Source organism: Canis aureus, chromosome 8, assembly GCF_053574225.1.
Source record: "Canis aureus isolate CA01 chromosome 8, VMU_Caureus_v.1.0, whole genome shotgun sequence".
NCBI lineage: Eukaryota > Metazoa > Chordata > Mammalia > Carnivora > Canidae > Canis > Canis aureus.
In genome coordinates, this window is record NC_135618.1 from 15,450,212 (window position 1) to 15,469,100 (window position 18,889).

An 18,889-nucleotide genomic window follows, 5' to 3' on the forward strand; every position below is an offset into this window, starting at 1 on the left:
TTAGGGCGGCTGGAGAGAGGGCACAGAAGTACATACTGGAGAGATACCAAAGGATCTGCTACCTAGCCCCAGAGAGTTAAATGTGCACAAGAGGGACAGCAGCTAACGTTGTGCTGATCCCTAGTGACCCAAAAAGCCTAAGCCACCATCTTTCTGATACTGCAGTAGAGAATCTGCTAGCCTATATTATCTATATGACATATATGATTGTACATATTAATTAGCTTTGGCATATTAAATTATCTTACTACACTTAAATGATTATTCTTTAGCCAAATTTGGCAGGCAAAAAAAAAAGCTTAGAGTATGTAGGATAAATAATAAGAATACCTTAAATTTAGGCCAAATCTCTCACCTAAGAATCTCAAACCGTAAGAATAATACTTTTAACCAATCCTGTTCTTTTTCAACTATATAAAAAGCAGGATTATGCAACCTTCACAAAGTAGGTTAGACAAATCTTCATTAGATTAATTTGTTTAGGTTGTTTTCTGAGCTGGCAGACATTGCTGCCTGTTGAATTTTTCTTATCCTCTGGAAAAGTACTAATATTGTACAATACTTCAAAAGCCACTGGGTTGAAACTAATTAAATAGCAAAATCCAAGTGGTCCAGATCTAAAAGATAGTTATCCTTGAATCCTCCTTGGTATGAGGAGAATGCTTGACAAACTATATGAAACCAGTAAATGTTAGATAGTTGAATGGCAGATTGATAGGCAGGCAGATCCTTAAGAGTGTGTCCTATTATAGATGATGTTCACATGGCCATGTGATAACAGTGTAAGTCACAGGCAAAACAGTAAGGGCATATAAGCATTAGTTTCATAATAATAATCTGTGTGATCTCAGGGTCAATGTACGTAGGGCACAGCTTCCTCCTCAGTGTACTGTGACACAGTTGTGCCATAAGAGGTTATAGGTATGCTGGAAGGTCAACTCCCTCAGCTTTTGGGGTGGCATGGAAGAGCTACAGCACAAGGAACTTCTAGCCAGATACCTTTTTCATTTACCTCAGTCGGTTAGACATATTTTATTTATTTATTTTATTTTATTTTTTGCAATTGAAAAACATTGGGAAAGATAGACTGAGCATATTGAGATCACATCTATAGTGGAGAGTTCATCCATAGTGGAGAACAGATTGAAAAGAAGAAGACAGTAAAAATAGGAAGATATTATGTGACATCTGGAATGAAACTTTCTAATAATATATTCTCAAATATTCTGGTCTTCAGTTCTTTTTTTTTGTATTTCCAATGTTCAGGAATTACCTGAAGTATCTTCCTACAAGGAAGTGTTTTTGTACTAAACAAAGCCTTTATTCCTAAGTAAGATTTCTTGGGCAGCCCAGGTGGCTCAGCGGCTTAGTGCCGCCTTCAGCCCAGGGTGTGATCCTGGAGACCCAGGATCGAGTCCCACGTCAGGCTCCCTGCATGGAGCCTGCTTCTCCCTCTGCCTGTGTCTCTGCCTGCTTCCCTGCCCCTCCGTGTGTGTCTCATGAGTAAATAAATAAAATCTTTTAAATAACTAACTAACTAACTAAATAAATAAATAAATAAATAAAATTTCTTTGTTTAGAGACTATTGAATGAACTTTAAGTAATTGTGAGAAGCCATTTGGGGAAATAATCAGTAAAATGTATTTGGAGAATAAGAGGAAAATAGGAGGCAAGAGTTGAAAACAAAGTGGCAAATCAGAAAAGGATAACAATCTATTGACTGATGAATGGACAAAGAAGAGGTGTCGTATTTATACAATGGAATATTACTCCACCATCAAAAAGAATAAAATCTTGCCATTTGTCATAACATGGATGGAACTAGAGTGTATTATGTTAAGCAAAATAAGTCAGCTGAAGGGACAAGTACCATGTGACTTCAATCTTATGTGAGATTTAAGAAACAAATTAGATGAACACAGGGGAAGGGAAGGAAAAAAAATAAGATAAAAACAGAGGGGGAAGCAAACCGTAAGAGACTCAACTACAGAGAAGAATCAAGGCTGCTGGAGGGGTGGTGGGTAGAGGGATGGTGTAACTGGGTGATGAGCCTTAAGGAGGACATTTGTTGTGATGAGCACTGGGTATTATGTATAAGTGATGACTCACTAAATTCTACTCCTGAAACTAATACTACACTATATGAATTTAAATATAACTTGAATTTAAATAAGATCTTGGGAGAGAAAAAACAAAAAGGAAAAAAGGGTAACAATCTACCCAGGGATCATGGGAAGGTTAGAAAAAGACATAGCAGAAGAACTTTCCATACAACTTAGGAGAAAGCACAGGTGGTTCAAGAGGAGTCCTTGCTTAATTACATGGCTTCTATAAGATCTCAATTACCTAATTAACAAAAGGCAAAACAGAAAAAGGATTTCTGCTTTTTTTCAATTGTTACAAAACTGATTGAACTTTCTCACTTTGACTAATAAAAAGTTGAATAAACACATTGGATCTGGCCATTTATTGCCTGCTGGCAGGGTATGGACCATTAAATGACAGTTTGGGTATAGAACATCTACTGTCATTTTATTTTATCATTTTAAATCTCATTTGGGCTAAAATAGATGTAGCCATCACAATTATTTATAGACTGTAAATTTGTAACCCAGTAAGAGACAGAGTTTTTCAGAAAAGAAATAATAATAAAAACAAATTTGCACTCTTTCACCAATCTTCACTGAAAACACAGGACATGGAACTAAAGTTATTATTTCAAACTGGGCATTTATAACACTTTTCTCCCATTTGCCAACTGGAAAAAGCAGTTTTTGTTTTGCTTTTAACTTTTGTTAGTTGAGCACCATGTTTTTAGAGTTTTTAAATATTTTCTCCAGTAGCTTTAAAAATAAAAGTAAAATCATACGAGAAAGGAGAATTCATATAGCACACATATTCAGATTTATCAAGTTAAAAAAATGCCTTAGTATTCTGTGTGGTGTCAAATAAGCATAGGCTTGGGAGATAGATAGACACACTAAGATTTGAATCCTGGTTTTATCATTTCTCTCTGTCTGCCTGTAGGCCATATACTTAAACTCTCTGAGCTTTGTTTCCTTCAGCTATAATATATGAGACAATACATCTTCTTTGGGTAGTTTTGAGTAAAACTAAATAATAAATGTAAAATAATAATAATAATAATAATAATAATGTAAAATAATATATGTCAAGGTGCCTGGTATGTGACAGACATGCAATAAATTGTGGTTTTTATTTCTTCAAAGAAAAAAAAGGGATTTAAAAGACTCAAAGACTAAAAGGCTAAAAGATTTCTAATTTAATTCTTATGCATAGTTACCAAACAATAATTATTATATTACCTATGATTTACAATTAATAAACAGTCATCCCGCATGTGTCCTCATTCCATTTCCAGTTGCTCTTATTTTGTCAGGATATTATTAGTCCTTGCTAATGTAAGTCTCTTGTGAGTAGAAAAATTATTTAAACATCTTCACATTTACAGTTCTCGCAAAGATGGAACTGGCAATTGAGAATGAAAAAGAATTCTATATGAATTAGTAAAATTTATAAAACATAAAATGTAAAAGTATGGCTTTATGAGTACAAATGATAATGAGTCACACTCAATCAATGTAGGTAGTTTCATCTAATATAATGAAAACAAGGAAAAAACCAACAATATCTAAACACAATTGTGAAGACATAGGGCTCTTTTTGCTGACTACATCACTCTTTATGAAATCATTTTTTGAGTTAATGTACTTCTTGCATTAGATAACTTACTCTTTGTCCTTTAGGACCCTGACTTCCAGGTGGTCCTCTTGCCCCCACATGACCCTATATATTGAAAATTTAAAAATCAGTTATTGAATTCATAGGAACATTAGCAAAATAGGAGTTACAACCTTTCTTATGACATGTAATTCTCCCTGGGAATTCTTAAAATAAAATTGATTAGTCTCCTTAAAAATATGCCTTATTTATGAAATAAATGCCATACATTTCTCTCCCATTATTCTGCTATTCTTCTCTCCCCTAGTATTCCAACTGGTTTTCAGGAGGAACACATGGAGTGACAATGGAAAGAGATACCCAGTTAGCCAATCTGACTAGTCTAATCAGCTTGGTTCATCAAAAAAGCAGTAAGTATTGCTGCATGATTTCTTTCTCATTATTCTAGACATTTATGATAATCCCATCACATAAAAATAGATTTTTTTCCTTTTATGATGAAATGTCACAAAATGCACCAAATTAATGTGTCACAAATAGACCTTAATGAAGACAAAGTTGTTACTTATTACTAAGTCAGTTATAATGAATTTTTTTTATACTTGATAATCTTTAATAAAGACTTCCTTAGAAAATGAAATTTATCTACAGGACATTAGGCAGATAAAAAACATCAACTTTTATAGGATCTTAGATTTATTTATTATCTTATGTGAGTAAAAAGATTGGCAACTGTATCAATCTACATTAATCTTCCTAATTTTAGAAGTCAATAATGTGCCTATCAGTGTACTGGAAAGTCAGCCCTATCTTCAAAACAGAAACTTCACAAAACAGCATAAACCATTTCTGATAATAGTTCTGTTTAGGAGTTTATTAAGGCTTACCATTTTCATATTTAAGTTGATAATAATGGCCAAATTTCATAAGCAAACTTTATTTCTTTAGAGACAAGATGTTTTTTATCTTTCTCTGTATAACAAATGAAGTACTTTCAAAACTTAAGTTTTGGTCAAAGGTTTCTAGGACTTTTATCTGTCTGCTTGTTTGAGAATATTTGCAAATTTATAAGAAAAATACGTTGGAACTTGATTTTATTATCTTTCTCTGTATAACAAATGAAGTATTTCAAAACTTAAGTTTTGATCAAAAAGTTTATGATTCGTCTGGTTGTTTGATAATATTTGCAAATTTCTAAGAAAAACATGTTGAGACTTGTTGGTGATTTGTTTATCCAAGCTCATCTCTGAGATTGATTATTGATTGCTTTCTTATATGTGGTTATTCAAAAGAAAGTTTACATTTCTTTTTCTTTTAGACTACAGAATTGTACTGATTATTAAACATAATGATAAATAATATAGCAAGTAGAGATGAGGAAGTTTAAGATACCATGAAATATTCTAGCATGTTTTGCATTTACTGAGAGAACTAGCCTCCATCAATTTATACATTACTTCTTTTGCATAACAACAAAAGGTAGTATATAACCAAAATCATAGATTTAAATTTAAAGAGACAATCTAAAAGGGAATTATAAATCTTTTCTTTACTTACAGGTAATCCCAGTGGACCAATGGGTCCTGGATCCCCAGGAGGACCTGGATATCCCTATAATTTGAGTGAAAATATGAAAGATATAAAGTCTCCATCATATCTGATTCTTTTCATTGAAGACAAACCAGTAAATTATAAGTAGTAATAAAAAGTGATAATGTAAGTAAGATCTCTCTTTCCTATCCAAGATAAAAAAGGTCGTGAGAAATGTACCATAGAGATAAGACATGTTTACACAGAAGTTGTATAGCCTTTTATTAGTAACTCTTCCCTTAGAAAAGAAATTTGCTAACCAGAATCACATATTATGATCTATTGAGAAGAGAATATTCATCTTATCTTTCTGTAGGTTTTGTTAAACTATAAATATATGTATGTCATATTATATAAATTAAGAAGTTATTTCATTGTAAGAGGCCAGAGAATTCTATAATTAAGAATGTGGGGCAGCCCCAGTGGCGCAGCAGTTTAGCGCCGCCTGCAGCCCAGGGCGTGATCTGGGGACCCTGGATGGAGTCCCACATCAGGCTCTCTGCATGGAGCCTGCTTCTCCCTCTGCCTGTGTCTCTGCCTCTCTCTCTCTGCATCTCTATGAATAAATAAATAAAACCTTTAAAAAAAAAAAGAATATGAATATGTATAAATACTCTAGCCTATCAAATTTTAGAGGAACACGCCCTTTATGGTATTAATACTAATTCGGAGAATGTCTTAGTAGGTAATAATTCCTGAAATTGATTAACCTAATGGGTATATTAAATTTCTTAGTAGACAGAACTGGACGTAGCTAAAAAAACAATCTCATAATACTTTGCTTACAATACAGAAGTTAAAACTAAGGTAAAATAAATTTGTGGACAGTATCATGTGCCACCAGATCTATTACAATATATTTTCTGAAAGCAAGATTCTTTCATTATTTTTCTTGTTCTAGTTCCTATCATATTTAGAAACTATTTAATAAACTAAAAAATGCAACCTATATACAATATTTGTCAGCTATTCCTAACCTTAAAGACGCAAGAGAGGAAGATGAATTCTGGATTCTGATGTTTCACATATCAAAGAATTACATCAGGACCACAAAGTCATGAAACAGTGGCAATAATGATATGTGCCATATAAACTATAAGCTATGAAAGAAAAGTAGAATCCTAATTGAATTTTCTTTTTCATTCATTTCAGTTAATTTATGGTGGTTTAATTTCTTCTCTTAAAACTACAGATTCGGGCAGCCCGGGTGGCTCAGTGGTTTAGCGCCACCTTCAGCCCAAGGTGTGATCCTGGAGACCTGGAATCGAGTCCCACGTTGGGTTCCCTGCATGGAGCCTGCTTCTTTTTTTTTTTTTTTTTAATTTATTTTTTATTGGTGTTCAATTTACTAACATACAGAATAACCCCCAGTGCCCGTCACCCATTCACTCCCACCCCCCCGCCCTCCTCCCCTTCCACCACCCCTAGTTCGTTTCCCTGCTTCTCCCTCTGCCTGTGTCTTTGCCTCTCTCTCTCCCTCTCACTGTGTCTCTCATGAGTAAATAAACAAAATCTCTAAGACAAACAAACAAACAAACAAACAAACTACAGACTCATTTGACCAAGCCATCTGCTTTGCAGGCTTTGTGGTGCCGAACAGCATTTGAAAGGAAAACTGTTTAAAGGAAAAGAAAATTCTAATGGAAATATACCATAAAATAGACATTTTCACTTACTTAAATTCCATTCAAGACAATTCCACCTCTGGAATTATGATGGAATTATGATTTTTTTATGCAAATTTAATTTTATTAAACCTTACAATGAATGTTGTGGCATATCATTTTCCATTATGTGACAATTTGTTGGCTGGCATCTGAATACAGTACTTCTTCTGAAAAATACACAGTGGGAAGTGACGAAAGGGAGAAGCTAGTTGTTTAGTGATATATGAGGGTGGGGAAAAAAAGAAAAAAAAAAAGGATGATGACCAATTAGTATCTTTAGAATCTAACTCTAAAATGGTTAAAGTTCCAAGCAATAATGCTGCCGTTGCAGCATCTGGAAACATATATTTCAAATCACTGACTCTTACCATAACACCCTTTTCCCCCTGGGGACCTAGTGGACCTGGACTGCCACGTTCTCCCTTTTAAAGCAAAGAAAAAAAAAAAAAACATTGAAGCATGTTAATCAGTCATGACTGAGCTAAACCTTGACAGGAAAATTGTCAGAATCATACCTTACATGCATTTCTCACCTTAACCGCCAATACTTTTTAATTACAAAGTTTGCATTTTTACCTTAAAGTCATTAGACTTCTAATAAAATTAAAATCTTCTTAAAATATATTTTAAGGGATAAAATACTAAAAGTATGGTTGTTTTATAAGTAGAAATGCTTATCATTTTGAGGCATATAAAATAGAAGGATGGTAAAAGTATTAAAACATATTGTAAGAATTAACTAATTTCTAGAACTATTGAAAAAATATTTATTTCTGTAGTCTATCTACCACAATTAAGTATAATCATTGATAATCAAACATGCCATAGCAGATTAAAAGAATTAAACTGATTCATATTAAAATTCCCATGATTGTCAGAATCATAGTGTAGAACATTTGACCTTGCATGGAAGAAACAAAGTAAGAATGAAAACAATTATAAATCCAAAGTTTTTGAACTGAGCTCATTTTATATTTCTTATATTGTTACTAAAAATCAATAAGTATATATTAAGCACTTTCAATGTACTGGAGAGTTGGAGAAATATAACAGAAATTTGACTTAGAGTGTACTCTCAAGTATTTGGAGACATGACATTAACAAAGGTAAATCAATTAGGACAATTAAATTGTAAATTATGTGGTGCTTATTCTACATCCAGGAAGGGAAGAAATAAGGAAGGATTAGAGGAATCTGGGAAGACTTTATAGAGGAGATGAGAATTTGAGTCTACAGTTTGGCTTTGAATAAATACAGGGAAGGGGAGACGATACTCTAAACAAATAAAAAAACATAAAAACCAACAAAACCCAGTAAGAATAGGAATAGGAACATGTTGATAGTATATGAGATGGGGGAGAGAGAAAGATTTATATTGGAAAATAGTAGAAGAATTTTTGAATGAATTCATTAAGCCAAAATTATGTAGTAGTTTGACAAGAAAGTAGAGGGGTTAATAGGATCAATAATAGGGATCTAATGGTGGTTTTTCAAAATGTTTCATCATGACCCATCAAAATTAGTTCTATGCTTGTAGATAGGATGGATTAGAGAATAGAAAGGGAAGGGCAGGGTAAATTTGACAGGGGGTAAATTTAACATAAACTAGTAAGAGTATGTCTGGAGGTGGGGGTGGACTTTGGATTGACTATTAGAAAAGATGAATTATATAGAAAAAACTCTAACTCCTGCTAAAAGATTAGGCATAGAAAATGGAGGAAAAGGAAAGCAAATATGGATTTCACTCTGTTTATTCCAGAAGACTGGAAGAATTGAGATTGGGATAAGGCACACTAAAAGACATGAGATTATTGGGAAGAGACCAGTTTAAAGGTGGGGAAAAAGTGATACATTTTAGATATGTTGATTCTGACTTAAACTAAAAATTTTAGGTGGAAATAACTGGAATATTATCTAATTTACTTCTAGTCCTGGCACTACTTAATTATTTACAGAGTAGCTTTATGTAGTAATTGCAGAAGACTATCATGTTTACAATTTATATTTAGTTAATCATGTTTTAGACAAAGACCCAAAATTTTTGCTTTACTAGTCCGTTATAAGATTCCATTAAAAAATTTTAAATGCCTTTGGTGGTTTCAAACAAAGAATTACTTTTTTACTTTTATTTTTTAAAAACCTTCCTAAGTTTGAAACTCAACATGGAAAATTACTCCCAAGGCAATGATTTCTAGGTAATCTTTAAGCAAATTACAATTTCCATTACAATAGCCAGTAATATCCATGGATAATTGCATACTGGATTCCAAATGGAAAGAAAAAAAAATTGTGACTGAGACTTGGATCAGGTAAAGGGATAACTTAATTCCTTTCAAAACTGCTTCCTTTAGGGGGCTTGCTCTGATAAAGTAGATTTAAATATGGTCTAGTCATAAGCATAGACCATCAGTTTTCTTTTCTCTTCAGACTACATCATTGCAAACTAAAGAGTAGTCTGCCCTTTAAAAATTAGAAACATATATCCTATTAGCTATATTTCAATATATTTAAGATATTCAAGACAGGTGATGTATTTTAAGTTATGAGTGATTTCTAATTAACATAAAGTACCATATGAATATCTCTCATTTGAGTTTAGCCTGGAACTCTTATTATTAAAAAATAAATAAATAAAATAAAGACATTACCTTTTCACCAATGCTTCCTGTAATCCCAACTTCTCCAGGTAAACCAATAGGTCCCTTTTAGGAAAAAAATATAAGAAAAAATATACATTTTTATTGCATTGCTATTGCATCTTGATTTTAAAACATCTATTATCCTTGTTTTTTTCTAACCCACCCTAAATTCTTAGAGTAAAATTCCTTCTAGTATAGATGTCCAGCCTGTGACTTCATACCAAAAAGTAATCATTCAATCAACAAATATATATGAATGTCTAATATGCGGCAGCCCCTGTGCTGGGAGGCACGTAGTTTCATATCCAAACACAGTCCCCGTCCTTGTGGAATTTATAATCCAGTGGATGTTATTAAAAACTATAGTTTTCATAACTTCTTGATGTAGATACATCAGCTTAAGTAGTCATTTCTGTGGCTTCCTTGAAAATTCCTAATATTTGCACACACCCATTCATTAATTCATTGTCATTCAAGAAATATTTGGTGCCCTTCCCTCAAAAGGCAAAAAGTCTTATACAAAGACCCAAAACAACTACATTAAAAAGTGAATTATTACAAATCATCACATTGGCTCATAAAGGAAACAAGTGTTATAATGAGGTAGAGTGAAAGAAAAGACCTATGGAAAGATGGTCAGGGTAAACCTCAGGTATGACATCTAATCTGAAGGCTGAGGAATAAGAAGAGGCCAGTTGGCCAAGAGAAGAAAAGAGGAAGAGGGTTCTAGACACAGTAAACAGCTTAAATAAAGGATGATTTTAATGTGCTGAAAAAAATGATAGAAAGCAATCAGTAACATTATTTCACAGTGAACAAGACTCAGTGTTCATCTACCTTGTCTCTATGGATTCTACTTCAAGCAATACAGAAAACAAAAAGAATAGCCTAGAATAAGCTTTACAACAACAGCATAATCTTTCTCCTATCTTCAATTATGAAGCCCTTTTCTACTATTGTTTAAAGATATATGAACGATTTTCTTTTTCAATAGCTACCAAGCAAAGGCCCTGCTTAAATAGATTATATAATAATATGTGTTAGCATATAGAAGTCACCTAAATCATGAAAAAAGATTTGCTGTATTGAAGCTAACTGAAGTTAGTGCATAGGCTATGATTTTATCCACATATATTTGTATCATTATCCATATCAATCTCTTTCTCACTCTATCTACCTACCTCCTTACCTACTGATCATGGATACACTGACATATATTAAGCATTTCCTATGTTGTCTTCCCCACAACCACCATATTTGGTAGTATCCTAATGCCCTTATAGACAAGGCAGGTGAGATAAGTAGCTTCCTGAGGTGGTTATGTTTAAGTAGTGTGGATGAGTTTAAGTGGCCATTGAGCACTTGAAATGTAGCTAGTCAAAACTAACATGAGCTATAAATGTAAAAGACATCAGATTTTGAAGATTTACTACAAAAAGAATGAAAAAAATCAAATCATTGTTTAAATTGATTACAAACTAAAATAATGTTTTGGAGATACTGGTTTAAATAAAATGTTACTAAAATCAATTTCATCTTTATTTTTTTTTACCTTTGTAAATATGGCTACTGAAAAATGTTAATGACATTTGTGACTGACATTATATCTCTACCAGACAGCATAGATCTATATTCTCAAACACTATGCTAATGTTATTTATGCTGGCTATATCCAGTTGGAAGTGATCTAATAATTTATTTCTATGATAATTAATTTTAAGAGCATTAACACTTTTACTCTGAGACAATTAATGATCAATGGTCAGTTAATCAAATCTGAGAAGAATAATGAAATATAACTGTGAGACAGTAAGCAAAATAGCAGAACCCAAACACAGACTAGTACTGACCCAGAGGAAAAACCCTTTTCCTAACACATAATCTGGGTGAGTGAATGGAGTAGGCCCATTTGACTTACTCCAGTATTGACCATGTATACCAGAACAATGTCACCTACAGAACTATTTTGCTTAGCCTATAGCCCTTGCTTACTAATTAACAGAAGCTGAATTAGGTACTAAGACTTAAAAATCCAGAGATTTTCTATATAAAGACTGGCAAGATTCTTTGTTTCAGATGACCTAGCAAGCATCAAAGGTATTTTCAAAGGCAAATCTGGATGGATCTAAGCAACAGTTGCTACTTAGATGCACTCTTCAGCTCATCATAGTCCATATCAATTGCTCTTGTCTCTTATATCTGACCTATTTCACTACTTTATACTACCTGCCTGCTCTCAATAGGGCATCTAAGTTTGTCACTCCTGATATAAGTATTAGGAGGTGCAGTCTATCAAAGGAACATACTTGCAAGAGACAGGTTCTCACTGGAAAATAGGCAGTTCACAGGCTTACATCTTTGTCCACAGGGAATCTTCAATGAAACTTAAATTAAATAATTTACTAAGACCTTGATTCCTTCCAACAGTTTTCTTTAGTTTTTTTTTTTAAGGATTTTATTTATTTATTCATGAAAGACACAGAAAGAGAAGCAGAGACACAGGCAGAGGGAGAAGCAGGCTCAATCCCAGGATCCCGGATCACACCCTAAGCCAAAGGCAGAGGCTCAACCACTGAGCCACCCAGGCGTCCCTTCTTTAGTTTCTTATATCTATTTTCAAGTTATCCATTTCTGGAGAAAACTCTAAATTAGTGTTGTTGGAATGATGTACATTTTCCCAAAAATGAAAATTATAAAACTTCATTCTTATTTCATTAGTAATTGATTACCTATCAGGTATAAGAAACGATACTAGTCAATTTAGAAATAACTAATAACTAAAATACAAAGTAGATAGCAAAAATATTGCAAGAAGATAAAGTACTATAGGATATCAGATAAAGTAGCAGTCAGCAAACTGTGAACCCAAAGACTGGCTACTTCTTTTTGTAAATGTTTCACTGAGACACAGAAATGCCCACCATTACCTCTTCTCTATGGCTACTTTTGCCATACAAAGGCAGAGTTGAGTAGCTGAGACAGAGTCTGTATGGCCCATAGAGCCCGAAGCATTTTTCTTGGGTGTTTAAGGGAACAAAGAGAGCAGTCATTGAAGTTGTAGCCTTTATTTATAAGAATTATCAACAATTTATATCTTTTTGACCAAGAATTTTCAAAACCCTGATTCCATGTCTAACATACATTAAAGAAAATGACAAACCCTAAAGCCAAACCATGCTGTGTGTGAAGAGCTAGGCAACTCTACAATAATTGAAAACATTTCACTTTTTATAAAATAGGATATGTAATAGTCTATTTATAGATTTTGTTAGCTAAAGCAGAAATTCAGAAGGCTAAAAAGCCTTATGTATAATTAATCACTTGTTAGAACTGAAAAGAAGTATTATTTTTTTCTAAAACAGTAAATGCTTTAAAATACACTAGTTCTATTTTTTAAAGTAACCACATCCTTCTTATTCACTAAAGACTGGTATAAAATTAGAATATTTCCTAGTTGAAACTAAAATGTTTAAAAATCTTTTTATATAAAGTTCTTAGACTTGACAATTGTGCCTTGTGGTTTAGAACTTGTCTATATTGTCTCAAATTTTCTTTTCAATGAAGAAACAATTGTAGTTACAAGACAAAAGAAATAATCTCAGACTCCAAAGTTCTTTAAATTCACTCAAAAATGGAATATTATAAGGCTAATTCTCCAGGATGTAGTTCTGTTTTATCTTAAAACCTATTACCTTCAATGTTTGTATATATTAGTGTTATTGCATTTACTCTCTTTAAAAATAAAAATTTTAGAGGTCATTTCAGCACAATAAAAGTAGTATTTGCTTGTACTATAATGAAATTGCTGATATTTTACTTTTTTACCTGAAAAATTAGTGATTTTACATGATTCAATCTCATACAAAATTTTAAGGGTAGGAGAAAGAAGACTAGACAGACATGAGAAATGACAACTTTAAGCTCTAGATGGGAAAATGTACTTCCGTATCTAATATTTAGTTCTCTACCTTAAGATCTCATACTTTCTTATATTTGTCCAAGACAATGAAAATACAGACTATGGTCAGTTTAGACAGATACAGGGAAGATGTAGAAAAGTAGAAATAAAGTGTATGTAATCTACCTGGATAAGAAAGAGGAATTCCTTACCTTTTCTGGGTAAGAAAGAGGAATTCATTTTAAGATGAACATGAGATATATATTGGACATTTTGGTAGGAATATTCTAACACAATTGAGTAAACAGCTCTATAGCTAAGGAAAAGAGATTTGTGAATCATTAGCAAAAAGATAGTAAAGACAAAGAGAGTAGATGAATCATTAGAGAGAGTACATGGACTGAGAAAAGGAAAGGCCAAAAACTATAACATTTAGAAAGCAGGGTGAAAAAAAGAAAATTCATGGAATTGACTATAAAAGAAAGTGTACTCAAAAGAAGGATACCATCGGGGTGCCTGGGTGGCTCAGTCAGTTAAGCATCTGACTCTTGATTTCAGCTCAGGTTATGATCTCAGGGTCATGAGACTGAGCTCTGTGTAGGCTTTGTACTCAGCGCGAAGTCTAGTTGTCCATCCCCTCTGCTCTTCCCCCTACTTGAGCACTCTCTCTCTCTCTCTCTCTCTCAAATAGAATCTTTAAAAAAATACTAAAAGGAGGATATTGTCTATTTTGTGTGTGTGTGTGTGTGCCCATAATGTTTCCTTAGGCCTTTTCATTTAGGGGTAATTTTATAACTTGACAAACATGAATCGACCTTTTCTGTTTATTTGGAAATACATCACTGTTCCTAAAAAGTTAACCTTTGGATCACTTCACCTCTATTTTCTAATGAAATCAGTAAGCTAAGGATATATTTGTTAGTGTGACTTGGACTAAGCAACTTTAGCTCATTGTGCCTCATCCTTTGCCATTTAGGAAGAACCTCAAGTTCTTTAGTCTGCAATGCTCTGTAAAGCAAGGATAAAGTCTTATCTGATACTGTATCCCTAATACCTGACATACTCCCTGGAATACATAATTAATAAATATATGTTGAATGAATAAGTAAACAAATGAGACAGAGCAATAGTGGTGGAAACAGAGATGAACTGCCCACATTGCTCTTTAAGAAAGATATTTTTGCCCCTGTAATCAACTTTTTCAAAGTCCAGGCTTTAGCAGAGAGGCCTATATCCAAAGACTAACTAAAGTGAGAGTATAAAGGCATGTCCATTTTTGCCTAATATGGGATTACTCTATGGGGCCCTATATTCCCCAGAGCTCCCTAGAGGATTGTTTGGGCTCTCATTTCCTCTAGTGGAAAGACAGAGAAACTGAGCAAAAGCCCAGGATTCAATAGAGTGGTCAAACTCCAGGGAAGGTTAAACATCTAACCAAGACAATTCTGTTAGAACAAGTCAAGGCCTTTGCTGGGAAAAAAACAAAAATGGGACCCTGACACTTATCACAGGGACATCTGGATAAAGGTCCCTGAATATTTTGAACCACCAGACTCATTTGGACTCTATGAGCTTAAAGACGTAACTTATCTCTCATTAATGGTAGCACTCTTCCCTCTAAGAAAACATGTACCCCAATTAGGATTTGTCCATATATCCTCTTTTAGCCCTTATGCCACATACTAGGAGTAGGTCACAGCATAACCCATCTGCGAGCTTGCTGTGTCTGACTTAGGAGGGAGAGACACTACCCCAAATGAATGAAAGATCTAGCCAATGTACACTAGTAGGAGTTGGGAGAGTATATGGCAACCTGATTTTAGAGGTACTTAATCAAGGGAGCCATAGCATAATCTAAAAAATATAAATATAATGTAAATTGGATATAAGAGTTTATTAATTTGAGAACACTTTTCAAAGATATAGGATTTAACACTCTGGCAAGGATCTCAAGAGGTTGTGCAAACTCCTGAAGTGGGTTTAAACTGTGAGGTAAGCAACTCTGCCACTTGGGTCACATGACTGGACAGACCCTATAGTTCTAGAAACATCAGAGATAGGAAAGAAAGTCATGCAGAGCTTACAACAAGCCTTGATAGAAAGGACACAACAGGCTCCTTGGATTATGTAGCAAGGTCACGCCATTTGCAATAAAGAATTATATGTGTTTTAATTCTAATGTGCTACTTGGCTCTAATAGATACTGAGCACCTAACCATGGGACACCAAATGACCATGCTTCTGGACCTATCTATCATAAGCTGAGTTGTGTCAGACATAAGGTGAGCAGTTCCAGTGCAATCTGGCTTAGAACCTGAGGGGGAGAGAGGTAGAAGCAAACTGAATGAACAAGTAGTCTGGATCCCCACACAGGACCTCTTTTTAGCAGAAACCTTTGGCTATCTGGGAGATCCCTTATGACTAGCTACTTGAAAAGTCCAAACTTGGTTTATGGATGGGCAGGCTTAGTGCTATGGACTGGATATTTGTGTCCTCTCAAAATTCATATGTCAAATATCCAATGTGGTGGTATTTGGAGGTAGAACTTTGGGGAGGTAATTACATGATGAGAATGGCACTCCCATGACGGGATTAATGTTGGACTTTCCAGCCTCCAGAAGTGTGAGAAATACCTGTTTGTTGTTTAAGCCACCTAGACGATGGTGTTTCATTATAGCAGCCTGAACTGTCTAAGACACTTACTATTTAATGGCAAGCTGAAAATGGATGGAAACTGCACTATTGCTTCACTCAGGAATGACTTAAAAAGCAGTGGCAAGGGAACATTTCTAATGAGCAGAATCTCTGGCAGTGCACCAGACCATCCACATTCTGGGAAGGATAAATGGCTTCAGGTTAGATTATGTACAGACTAACAGGTATCTGTGAGTGACACTAGGGCTGGTTAGGCACCTGAAAGGAAGAAGACTGTAAGGCTGGGAACAGGATTTGAAAATGAGGCATATAGACGGGTACATTGGGTACATTAAGACACAAAGTACAAAGATCTTTGTATCAAATGTTAACACCTACCAGAGTAGGTCAAACATGGAAGAATGCCTGTAAGGATACATAATGATCCATAAAGCTGACATTAGCAAGTCTTGGTCATTAGTCATCTTTGCTGGATGATGGGCATATGAACGAAATGGGCATGGTGGGAGAGATGGAAGGTATGCATAGGCCTAACACCATGGGTTCCTACTTAAAAAGGCTTAATTATTGCTGCCACTGAATATTCACACTGCAAGCAACAGAGAACACCACTGTGCCCATGAAATGATGCCAGTCTTTGAGGAAAACAACCAACCATTCTTTGATGAGGCACATTTACTCTGGAAAGGCCGAAGATTTATTCTAACAGAAATGACATACTCTGGGAATGGGCTTCTTTCTTATCCTCAGGCTCAATTAGCAGCAGTATCTGATAGGTTACAAAATGTCTAATCTATGTTACAAGATCCCAAAAACGTGTCAGACCATGGCACTCATTTTACAGCAAATAGGTTGTAAAAGTGGGCCTATGTTCATGGGACTTAGAAGTTATATCATATGACAAGAAGCTTCCATGTGATGGAGCATTGGAATAGACTGCTAAAGGAGCAGTTAAAGTGCCAGCTAGGAGGTGATACTTTTTAAGGATAAAGCACCACCCTCTAGGATAAAAAAACCTACACTCTGAGTCAAAGACAGTTATATGGTATTGGATCTCCAACAGGAAATATTCATTGGTCTTGGAACCTAAGGGCAGAAGTAGAATTAATCCCATTTACTGCCACTCCCAATGCTTCTGTGGAGAGCCCTATACTTTCTATCCCCACAAAATGTAAGCTCTGCCAGAATAGAGGTCTTGGTCCTAAAAGAAGACATATTTTTATTAGGTACCACAGTAAGAGTTCCATTGAATTATAAGCTCCAGAAGCCCTTTAAGCACTTCAAGTTCTCTGGATCTGGGCACCAGAAAGCAGGAAGAGTCACCATTGTGGCATAGTTAATTCACTCTGATCATCAGAGGGAGAAGATTAGTATCACTTATGGTCCTAGAGTTAGCTGAAGTGTTAGGGGCTATAATTTGTACTACTAAGTCCTTTTCTAAGTTTTCCCTCAGGAAGAGAATCCACCAGAAACCTAAAAGAAGCAACTCCCTGAGAGGATATGAAGGTGACTCAAGTAACACAAGGAGTATACTGTGCTGAACACCAACATGAGGCCACCCAGATACTCCATCAAAAAAGCATGTGTTGCCTAAACCATCATCAGCTTCATGTCTTCACCTTCAGAGGGCCTTCTTGACCAGTGCACACCCCAGGGTCGCCCATATACTATGAGAACTTAAGTTAGAGTATAAGAGCCCAGTCATTCAGCCCAGCATGATGGGTTTGTAAAGGATTCAGAGCTTCCTGTAGGGATGGTTGAGATTTAACTAGGGCCTGTATCAATTTTAATTCTCAATCTATTCAATCCCATTTCCTCTTCCTCTTTCCTCAAGTGTCACTTTGTAATTAATGCCCTGCAACAAAATGCTATCTTAGCAGTCTGTCTCTAGAATATCCCACTTGTGCTCACAGTTTCTCCTTAAATGTGAGCCTTAATCTACTGAGGGCCATGGAATTATTACAAAGTGTCAGGGAGTCAATACGTAGGTGCTGAGAGTACACTAAATACAGAAAAGCAGGACTAACACTTGTTGGTCTCTGTAAAAATGATCTTCATTTGTGAAAAGCCTGGAAATCACTAAGAGTATGTCTGAATTAGTAAAGGCAGATTCCCTTTTAATATATTCTCTTTGACAACATATAACTGTCATACTTAGTGTAGCTACTAGATACACATCCTCAACCTACTTTTTTTTTTTTTAATTTTTTATTTATTTATTTATTTATGATAGTCACAGAGAGAGAGAGAGAGAGGCAGAGACACAGGCAGAGGGAGAAGCAGGCTCCATGCACCGGGAGCCTGATGTGGGATTCAATCCCGGGTCTCCAGGATCGCGCCCTGGGCCAAAGGCAGGCGCCAAACCGCTGCGCCACCCAGGGATCCCCCTCAACCTACTTTTAATGTCTGAGTAATGACTGTTTTCTTCATTAAACTGAATCTTTTATCCTTTTTACTAAAAGGGAGGAAATTTTTCCTTACCTATACACGGTTTCTGGGGATTGACTTGTAGGTCCAAAGTATAAGAAAATAGCATTTGGAATGTATCCCAAATGCAACTGGAGGGAGACTCTCTTGAGATAGCATCTGGAGTGAGATTTCATCCCTTTCCCTTTGTACTGAGTGATAAATCTTTTCTTGATAGATTGGGAATGAAACTTTTCAAGCTCACCAAAGCCTGAGGACACTCTGGCAGCAAAAAATTATAGCTTATTATAATTTGTTTTCCAGAATATTT

General features: G+C 34.9%; 1 protein-coding gene and 1 long non-coding RNA gene across 6 annotated transcripts in view; one reads left to right on the top strand and one right to left on the bottom strand.

Annotated features, from left to right (window-relative positions):
* LOC144318372 (uncharacterized) overlaps positions 1-5,429 on the top strand; it is a 55,922-nt gene extending 50,493 nt beyond the window's left edge. The window contains exons 3-4 of the long non-coding RNA XR_013384247.1: positions 4,011-4,113; positions 5,263-5,429. This is a non-coding gene — a long non-coding RNA (uncharacterized LOC144318372). The remainder of the gene's footprint in view (positions 1-4,010; positions 4,114-5,262) is intronic.
* Positions 1-18,889, bottom strand: part of COL24A1 (collagen type XXIV alpha 1 chain) — a 387,323-nt gene that overhangs the window by 166,966 nt on the left and 201,468 nt on the right. For all 5 annotated transcript variants that reach the window (XM_077905294.1, XM_077905293.1, XM_077905290.1 and 2 more), the window contains exons 26-29: positions 9,609-9,662; positions 7,329-7,382; positions 5,261-5,314; positions 3,755-3,808 (exon numbers count right to left, since the gene is read on the bottom strand). In XM_077905294.1, coding sequence (XP_077761420.1) covers positions 3,755-3,808; positions 5,261-5,314; positions 7,329-7,382; positions 9,609-9,662 — 216 coding nt within the window. The remainder of the gene's footprint in view (positions 1-3,754; positions 3,809-5,260; positions 5,315-7,328; positions 7,383-9,608; positions 9,663-18,889) is intronic.